Here is a 9,664-nt window from a genome sequence, read left to right on the forward strand (position 1 = left end):
ACTTTCAAATATAGAGATTTGGTTATTTCTTATTGTTGGTTTGATCTTTTTTATAGATTAATGGTTCTTTTTTTGCTTAATTTTTGTTTTAAATCTTCACATTTTTTAAATTGGACAACATATCTAGGGTTTTTTCACCAAATTTTCAAAATTGGATGGTCAAATAGGGTTTTCAGTTTTGTGTTTAAGATGGTTTAAGATAGAGAGAGGAAGTAGAGAGAGAAAGAAGTCAAAGGAGATAGAAAATGGATTAGTGTTAAATCTTTTGTGTTAAATCTTTTTGAAGATGAATGAGTTTTAGTTGGTTGATTTTCAGATTTGGGATTAATTTTCAGATTGAAAGTAGAGAGAGATGAAGAGAAAAACGAAGAAGAGGAGGAGAAGAGGGAGGTGCTCGAGAGGCCCCTATAGTCGGTTAGGGAGGTGCCTACAGAGGGGAGGCCCCTACAGTAGTTTTGGGAGGCGCCTATAGACGCACCCATTAGGATTTGATGAATTAACTTTTGACTTTCCAATTTAACACTTTTTTTTTGACTTTCCAATTTAACACTTGGGGTTTGAGACTTGAGTGTTTGACGGATAAAAGATGGCGGCGGCTTAACTTTGAAGAGGGCCATTTCCGTAAATTTAGAACGCGTCGGAACACGTTATTTTGTCAATCTCTCGTGACTCCGTCAGTTATGACTTCATTCATTCTCCCGGAACACTACGCAGAGAAGAAGAAGAAGAAGAAGAAGAAGAAGAGAGGGATGATGGCTGGTTTAGGGCGGAGGCAGCCATTACTGATCGGATTCGTCTTATTAATGATATTAGGAAGCGCCATCTACTTTAGGCTTTGGTCGATTGATTACGATTTCTCTTCTGAAGATCGAGAATACTTGAGGTTCTGATCTATCTAACTTCTCTCCCTTTCATTTATCCTAATGACGTTTAACTGACTAGGGTTTTGCTTTTATGTTTTTTGCAGAAGACAATTCGATCTTGCTAATAGGGAAGCAATGGATGAATCGGCAGAATGGAGACTTAAATTTGATCAAGAGGTCAAGAAGTCTTCTGTGTGTTCTGCGGAGCTCATCCAGGTAATGATAATCCTGATCTTCTTCACCTCGTTTTATTTTACGGATTTAAAGTTATTCTCATTGACTAGTAGTTTGATTATAGAATTTGTTGTAGTTCTAGTGTTAGAGGCATGTTGATTTTTTTGAAATTCGATTCCCCCATTTGTAGGACTCATGTGAGAATTAGGGTTAGCTTCACACATTTGTGCTTACCATATTGATGGAGGCATGAATTTTTTGAGGCAACTAAAAGTCTAGTAATTGTTTGAACAGATTGGAGGTGACTCCAATAAGTTAATAACCTCAGAATTTGGGACTAAATAAATGAAAACTCACTAATAGAGAAGAGTTAGACACACATTGAAATGATCTTCACTTGATGAAACCAACCACTATAGACATGATTATAGACACTGTGAGTAGAAACATTGTTGTTAATTTTTTGAGGCAGCTAAGATTTTGTTATTTTGAGGTTCTGCAAGAGATTGGCGTGCCATTTATATTGTACTCGTAAATCTTATATCCAAATTGTAGCATTAGCAACAAACATCTTATTTATCCATTCAGTCTTTGCCTATGAGTATTTGACCCTGGTTCATTATCGATCTAGATACTTTTTAGTTTCCGCCATAGTTGGTAATGTTGGTTTATTAGTATTCTTTGAAAGTGTTCCCCACAAAGCACGTTTTATTAACGACACCCAGCTGTAAACAATGCTTTCTAATTGACTGTTACAGACGAATTAACAGAACTCTGGTAGGAAGGTTCAAACGTGCATATCATGTTCGAGTACTCATTTGAAATACTTGTAGACCTGAAATACTTGTTAGTTAGAAGTTACCAAACAACAGTCACACTCGAGGGATGGGTTCAACTAACCCTCAAGGCAAAGGAAATTTGGATGAAACAAGGAAGAGAAAGGAAAGCCGTAAGTATATAGGTTTTGGAGGAAGACAAATTGTCATGTTTATGGCCATCCAATTCAAAACCAATTGGCAATGAGTGGAGAGGACCTAGCCATTATATTCTTGGTTGCTTGATCAACCTTCTCGCATGTGGGACTAATCTCACACGCCCCCTCACGTGTGACTTTCTTTGAGCCTAACACGTGTTCTTTTCTTTTCGGGTGACGTGGAGCACGTGTGGCCTAGCCATTATATTCTTGGTTGCTAGATCACCCTTCTCGCATGTGGGACTAATCTCACTCGCCCCCTCACGTGTGACTTTCTTTGAGCCTAACACGTGTTCTTTTCTTTTCGGGTGACGTGGAGCACGTGTGGCCTAGCTCTGATACCCTTTTAAGTTTGTGGCCATCCAACTCAAACCCAATTGGCAGTGAGTGGAGAGGACCTAGATATTATATTCTTGGTTGCTAGATGGCCCGTCTCCCATGTGGGACTAATCTCACACAAATAACTGCCACCCCAAGAATCTCTCTTCGTCAAAGACTATAACATTTGGCTAGTTAGTTCACAAAATATTTACGTTGCAACCAATTCTCTTCATGCGGTCCTATATTGCTCATTTAATATAGATGTTAAATACATATTAACTGATATAGATATTTTATCCAAATCTGCAATAGTTACAGTATCGGTCTAAAACGAAACTTTCGAAGAATTCTAGTCTATCATCCTCTAAGCAGTTTGGACCATCAATCAGCTCCGCTTGCATATACATTTACGTGTTTATCTTATTCTATTCACTTAACCTTGCATTTGGATCTAATTCGTAAGTAATTGATGTGCCTCAAACAACTACCAATAATGGACTAAGGTGTTGTTCGTTTTTTTATATAAGGATCTGAATCTGAGTTTTATTTATGTGCAATTCACTTGTATAAGTTGAGTCCTTGTATGCACTTACTTCTCTAGTAAACATAGATCTTAAAGTAAGTGTTCTTGTCAAATTCAGACATGTTTTTTTGCTGAAAAACATAGGCATTGTATAAAAGGACTTGCTTTAAGATCTAACTCCGTTACAAGGATAATAGAATGGAAAACAACTAATACTACACATAAATTATATTCAGATTCAGAATTTTAAAAACAAACAGCACGTAAAGATCCGAGATTAAGATATCCTCTAAGTGGGCTACACCAAAAAAGTTTTGCAGCACTTGACTACACCATGCCCCTTGTGTGGACAGATATGTAAACCTGTTCGATTCAGCTTGTTTGAAAACTTAGATTCATGACCATTATTTTGTTTGGGTTCACATATTTAGTAGTTTGACACATCTTTAACGAAAATATATTTGGTCTAGCAGTTGAAAGAGTACAATTTTCTTTGACAGGTTAAGGAGAATCTTAAGAGAAAGATGGCTGAAGCGGCCCGTGTCAACAAGCAATTAGCCTCACTGCAGCAGGTGAGAGTTTAATATTATTACCCGTTTGTGGTTTTCTCATTCAGTCTTTATTTTCTCTTTTATCTTCTCTCTTACTTGGCTCTCGGGATGAAAGTTTTCTTTCAAAAGTAACTTAGTGTTGTTGTTCCTTTGGATTTGAACACAAGTGGTTGATTTTACTCAACTACTCCGGTGAGTTTGAAAATGCTCTGATAAGCTTTTCTTTTACCATGCGATTAGGAGAATACTGGCTTACTGGCCCGAGTAGAGTCCTTGACACAAGAACTGCAAACCGAGAAGTTGAAATGCAGCTTATGATAGAAATGGAAAACCAGGTACGGAATTAGGTAGGTTGATCACTACCCACGACACATTACACGATCAACTAACTAAATTCCTTGTTTTTGTTCTTTTAGAAATGTATTTTTAGAATGATATGTACATACTTCAGCCAAAGCTATTAATACTGTATATGAGTAAAACTACTAGAATTATGCATTCTTAATCCGAAATGGCAAAGAAAATTGTAAGCTCTGATATCAATGGCTCGTTTTTCGTCAACTGATGCTTAATGAATATGCGCCTGTAAATGTTTTCTTTTACTGGTCTGGGTGTTTCTTAGGATCTTGTGAACAGAGAGCTCAAAGGGTTTCGAGCAATTGAACCATGTAAACCCGTGCTGAACAAAAAAATTCACTATGGTTTTGTCTTCAGGCCGCAGCCTGAGCAAGGATCAACGGGCCCTCGTGAATAGGTACCTTCCTTTGAGATGTGCAGAAAATAGCTAATGAATTGTGAATCTGAGAGCCACGACTGAGGTTGGACTAGGTCAGGCATAGGCTGCCTTTTTGGTTTTTCTACACCTGCTCTATGTTTTATTATTCCTATTCAAATTTGGATCGTTTGGATGGTAGGACTAGAAGAAGAAAAGCTCCATTTGCCATGAGAGGTGTCATTTGGGAAACTTTATACACAACCCAAACTCGCTTTGCTGTTCACGCAGACCATTTTCACCCGCAGCCCGCACCACCACGGACCACACCACCACCTTCTCTTTCTCTCCTGTTCTCTCTCTCTCTCTCTCTCTCTCTCTCTTGTTCTCTTTCCCTCTTTTCTCTTTCTCTTTCCTCTATCAGGCTTGGCCATGGATTCTGGTATGTCATTTCTAGTAGGTAGATTCCTCCCTGCTGGATGTGACCGGTTTTACTCTTTTGGTCCAACATCAGTATCCCAAATGTGTAGGATGGGGAAGAAGGATGAAAGTTGGACCAGAGAGAACGTGTCTCTTCTGTCTTCTGTTTTCTTTGACACCAGCATTAACAAAAAGAAAAATGTCGGAGAAATAGATATTTGGAAGAAACTCTAGGTAAAGATTCTATGTGGTTTGTCAAGAATAGAACTTGTGTGTATTCAATCATGCCAAGTTCTAATCATGGGAAGCCAAGTCCGATTTGTGCTGAGAGAACTTTTTATTTCCGGTCGCTTAGAGCATCTCCAATGCAACACTCAACTCACAAAACTCAATTTGACACATAGGACTACTTGAGTTTTAGACAAAAACCCCTCTCCAATGCAACACTCAACTAGAGTCTCAATATGATGTGGCAACAATAAATATTGAGATACTCAAAAGAAAACTCAATTGTTGAGTTTTCTTTTAAGTATCTCAACATTTATTGTTGTATCTCGATTGGTCCACATCAACATTTTATATATTAAAATAAGAACCAAAAGTAAATCTAAAGTAAATGTTGAGTTTTTTTGAGTGTTGCATTGGAGATGAATTTTGAATTGAGTATCTCAATAGTGCAACTTAGGAAAGAGAAACTCAACTCATACTTGACACATTGGATTAATTGAGTTTTTGTTGAGTGTTGCATTGGAGATGCTCTTAAAGATTCTTTCTCTTCTATGGTGATTAAGGGGGGTATTTGTGGTCATTTGACATTTGGGTTGCTTCGTTGGGAAAAGTGACAACAATCAATGCTGTAGGAACCCATAAAACATGAGGTAATAACCCAATCGACCAATCAATCCACGCTACAAATTCCACTTTCTTCTTTTATTGGTATAATCGAGGAAAAGACCCCCACAGATATTTCCCTCTCTCTCTCTCTCTAATTTCTGTCCTCTTTGTGTATAATTGAATCTGACTGAATTGGAGAAGAAGCCACAGAAGGAGAGAGAGAGAGAGCAGAGGGGGAATTATCACAAACAAAATGCCGACTACGGTGCCATTGAATCTCTCAATACCTCCATCTTCTTCCTTAATCAATCCCAAAAATCCATTCTCTCTCCACCTTCCTACTAAATTCTCTCTCTCATCATCATCATCACCATATAAGGCTTTCCCTACTGAACTCACTCGATCTGCTTCTCTCTCCAATTCACTCAAATCAGGTACCAGCTTCCAATCTCTCTTCCTCTATTTTCCTCTTTCATTTCAAGTTTCATCGATTTCTTCTCCTACTTGTTGACACCCGAAACTTGGGTTTTTATTTAATCAACTGGTAATTGGGGTTTGTTTGCATTCTGGGGTATAATTATCAGATTGATTGATTGCTGTTTGGTGTATTTTTCATCATCTTTTTTTTTTTAATCACCATTTAGATTTGCTGCATGTGGATCTAAACATAATTTACCAATCCCATAATCCAAAATTGAAACACTTGACTGAATTTTCGATTTCATATAATACAAAAAGATTCATCTGTTTTTATCAACTACTCAAATAAACTGTTATGCTTTTTTATGGATAATACAGGAATTTGTGGGGCTAGTCAAGCAGTTGATTTGTACCCATCATCGTCCGTCTCCCCGGAGATAGTTGTTAGGGAAGCTAGAATAGAGGACTCTTGGGAGGTGGCTGAGACTCATTGTAGCTCATTCTTCCCAGAATACTCGTTTCCGTTAGATTTGGCGCTCAGGGTTGATCGATTAGTGTCAATGGTATCAGGATTCACTGTACCACATGGTTGTAAAAGAACATGTTTAGTTGCTGTTGTTGGCAGTTCCGTTAATAATGAAAAATTGTTCTTTGGATGTGAAGAATTTAGAGTTGGTGATTTTGAAGCAATGTTCAGCTCCAATAAGGGGGGGTATGTTGCTGGCATTTTGACTTTGGATACAGTAGCTGATTTTCTTCCTAGAAAAGGGCCGCTTCGCCAGAGAAGGTTAGTTCCTTATCAAAATACTAGACGACACCTTATGATCTCATTTTTTTTTTTTTTTGAACAATATAAACCAATACTGCTAGAAAACTGCGCGACGAGAAACCTATCCACCCACATTTGCAAGGCGAGGGATCACAACCTACCGATGTGTGACACCAAACAAGAAAAGAGATAAAATTCTATAATGTTTGTATTGAAGACTTCCATGAGATCATAAAATCTAAGTAAGCAAGACAGTTATCCCACTTGGAACCTCTGCCTGCAAAAATGAAATAGCTTCTCATAACATTTAATGTTTGTGGAACAGTTTAGTTTTGTCAATTAAGATATGCTGCTTACATCAATAGTATTACAATATTGATTTGATCCACATTCACTCCACTTTCGATAAATTTCCAGTATAATTATTACTCTGTTAATTAGTTGCTGCATTGAATACATTCTTTGAGCCTTTTACACCAATTTGTTGTTCTTTGTTGTTCAAGTGGCGGGTTGCTTTTTCAAAATGGCCTCCAGCTCAAAAAAATTCAGATTAGATTATCCACATAAATATATGTTTCAAGTTCCGGAAAAGATTTTATTGTACATCCCTTTCTGTTTACAGAGAATAAGAAGCTTCCTGTACCCCATCCATCTTCTTGGGCAGATACGATACTCGCTCACTCCACTTGCTCTGCAGTCTCCAACACTATGTTTTGAGCCAAAGCTGAGAGCTAACAATTGAAGGCTTTAAGCCTAAAAAGTAGTGTTTTACTGAGCAAAAGAAAAAGAAATAATTGTCCTTCACGGACTTGACTACTTTGATCTTTTATTTTAAATTTTTTATCGTTCCGTGCTTTCTATTACTTCACCTTTGTAGTTTTTTTCTTGCGTAACAATGTCAAATCCTGTGGTCTTATAGAACTTGACTATTATGTTTCAAGTCGTAGAGTTGCTGCATGTGACTTTAGAGAACTAAGGGGAGGCTTTACTTTAGATCATTTTAAATATTGTGATCTTATTTAGAAACATTTATAGAACTAATTCACTATTGTGTTAAACTGGCTGACTTGAAATATTAGTTTTTTTTTTGTTGAAGAACTTGAAATATTAGTTAGTTGCGCAATATGTATGACCCGTGAATGATGGGAAAAGAATGTCATGTGCACTTCGTTCCACATCGTGGTGCTCTTTTTACGGGTCCTTTATGCTCGCAGTAATAGTTTCTGTTGCTAACTATTTATTGTACACTAGCTCAGCTTTGTGAAAAACCAATGTACTTAAATATTCAAAACCAAGCATCACACGAGTGAGAAAGTATCACTGACATAACAAGCGGATCTAAAACACATCAAACTTTATGGGGATTATAAACATGAATGACCAATTATGTAGGGGTGCAACCCAGTCAGACTCATCGCTTCGATGTTGTAAATCCGACCCTTGGAATGGCCTGAGTTTGAGGATGTTAATGGTCAGTCTCGGATTTCCACCAAAACATTCAACCGTCTTTAGATCTTGTTTTGGTTGATGTGCTGAAAATTAGAGCAAATGTATAATCAAGTGATTAGGTCCTCGTTAGCGTCTTCTAAGTGAAAATCCTTTTACTCCCGCTAGGGAGTAAGAGCTGGCCCTTCCAGCCCGAGTTTTATAGTCTGGGAAGGAACGCAGGAGGGACCCATACTATTATTGATCTGGCTAAAACCCCGACCTATAAAGGAATCCAAACATTATCAGAAACAACATATTGTCAAGTGATTTGGTCTTGGTTTATGTCTTATAGGTGAATGCTCTTAATCCCTGCTCAGTAGTGGATAATGCCGGTCTCTCAGCCCGAGTTTTTGTAGTCTGGGATACGCGCACCCCTTTCTTGTTCGTATGTAATCTATCTTTTCTCTCTGTGAAGGAGGGAAGAAGGGAAACTCTGCTAGAGTTGCACCGTTATTATTAAGGAGTCTAAAATAAAATCCCGATCCTGAATAAATCTGAAGATCAGGGAGAGGAATCAGTACGATGTAATAATGATCATAACATTCATGAACTACCTTATGTCAGAACTTCGTGAACATGTCAATTGTTATATTAGTACTAAAATTCTATCATATAAGATGATCTCTTCTTTTGCAGGACTGGAATCGCATATATATCAAATGTTGCAGTTCGTGAGAGTGACAGACGCAAAGGGGTCGCCAAGAGGCTTGTCATAAAAGCAGAGGCCCAAGCTCGGAGCTGGGGTTGCCGTGCTCTTGCCTTACATTGCGATGTGAACAACTCAGGTGCCACAAGGTTGTACATAGGCCAGGGTTTCAAATGCATCAAAGTCCCAGAAAAGGCAAATTGGCCCCAACCAAAAACCTCACCAAATATTCAATTCAATTTCATGATGAAGCTTCTAACAACACCAACCACAAACTAATCATAATGAAGATTAAAACGGGGAACGAGAAGATAATCTGGACGAGACAAGGGTATATGTGTGTATACATCAGTAGGTGAGATGAAGACAGTATTTAGTGTATTTTCATCCACCAAGGGAAAAACTTGTTGTATTTTTATATTATTTTCATTTCCGATCTCAATAGCCTCTGGGTTCTGAAACTGTATAAAATTGACACTGGCATATTGAGAGAAGAATTCTAAACCAGCTGCTGTAATTGTAATTCATTCTCTCAGTAAACTATTGTAACAAATCTGTTTGAATTAGGGGTGTAAAAGCACGATACATCTAAATGTCCTTTTTTTTGTGTGCTACTACAGTACTACTAGAACAAATTGAATGGAATATCGAAGTTTCATATTACATGTTTGATTTCTACTTCTCCTTTCAAAATGTTAGCGTTTATTATGTTTTGATTCTGTAGTCTTAGTTGCCGATGGACCAAGCAAGCAGGAACTCCCTTTGAATAGAATTTTGATGTTCTTTATTCTTCTTACAACGTTTATTTCTGTATATAGATAGTCTTCGCAAAAAATTATTATCTTTTAAGCAAAAAAATTAGAGTTTTGGTCATAGGGTATTTTGAATTTTTTTTTATGAGAAGATAAGCAGTTCGACCACCTAAGTTTTCGAAAGGGTAGTTATTCTTGTCTATTTTTCCTTGGGGGTT

General features: G+C 37.5%; 2 protein-coding genes across 4 annotated transcripts; both read left to right on the forward strand.

Annotated features, from left to right (window-relative positions):
- The first annotated feature begins 551 nt into the window (after positions 1-551).
- Positions 552-3,966, forward strand: LOC147546345 (acyl-CoA-binding domain protein). Its single transcript, XM_086632590.1, has 4 exons — positions 552-883; positions 968-1,079; positions 3,355-3,426; positions 3,646-3,966. The coding sequence occupies exons 1-4, from the start codon at positions 681-683 to the stop codon at positions 3,721-3,723; spliced, it is 465 nt and encodes a 154-aa protein (XP_086488716.1). The 5' UTR covers positions 552-680; the 3' UTR covers positions 3,724-3,966.
- A 61-nt stretch (positions 3,967-4,027) lies between these two features.
- Positions 4,028-9,357, forward strand: LOC147546346 (Acyl-CoA N-acyltransferases (NAT) superfamily protein). Of its 3 annotated transcripts, none has more exons than XM_086632588.1 (5): positions 4,028-4,233; positions 4,320-4,883; positions 5,291-5,805; positions 6,170-6,578; positions 8,685-9,357. In XM_086632588.1, exons 3-5 carry the CDS (start codon positions 5,625-5,627, stop codon positions 8,971-8,973), a joined length of 879 nt encoding a protein of 292 aa, XP_086488714.1. In that variant the 5' UTR covers positions 4,028-4,233; positions 4,320-4,883; positions 5,291-5,624; the 3' UTR covers positions 8,974-9,357. The 3 variants fall into 3 exon arrangements, with proteins under 3 accessions (XP_086488714.1, XP_086488715.1, XP_086488713.1); XM_086632589.1 differs by having other exon boundaries at positions 4,120-4,223; XM_086632587.1 differs by having other exon boundaries at positions 4,120-4,883.
- Positions 9,358-9,664: the final 307 nt, after the last annotated feature.

Source organism: Eschscholzia californica, unplaced genomic scaffold (genome assembly GCF_041429995.1).
Source record: "Eschscholzia californica isolate CP2 unplaced genomic scaffold, dmEscCali1.0.p SCAF_4, whole genome shotgun sequence".
In the NCBI taxonomy this organism is placed as follows: Eukaryota; Viridiplantae; Streptophyta; class Magnoliopsida; order Ranunculales; family Papaveraceae; genus Eschscholzia; species Eschscholzia californica.

What these genes read in the sequence shown, in the direction of transcription:
- LOC147546345 (XM_086632590.1), top strand. Translation starts at nt 681, where the DNA reads ATGACTTCATTCATTCTCCCGGAACACTACGCAGAGAAGAAGAAGAAG. An exon ending in GAAGATCGAGAATACTTGAG is followed by an intron (nt 884 to 967) that starts GTTCTGATCTAT and finishes TGTTTTTTGCAG; the next exon opens with AAGACAATTCGATCTTGCTA. An exon ending in AATTAGCCTCACTGCAGCAG is followed by an intron (nt 3,427 to 3,645) that starts GTGAGAGTTTAA and finishes CCATGCGATTAG; the next exon opens with GAGAATACTGGCTTACTGGC.
- LOC147546346 (XM_086632588.1), top strand. Translation starts at nt 5,625, where the DNA reads ATGCCGACTACGGTGCCATTGAATCTCTCAATACCTCCATCTTCTTCC. An exon ending in CTCCAATTCACTCAAATCAG is followed by an intron (nt 5,806 to 6,169) that starts GTACCAGCTTCC and finishes TGGATAATACAG; the next exon opens with GAATTTGTGGGGCTAGTCAA. An exon ending in GGGCCGCTTCGCCAGAGAAG is followed by an intron (nt 6,579 to 8,684) that starts GTTAGTTCCTTA and finishes CTTCTTTTGCAG; the next exon opens with GACTGGAATCGCATATATAT.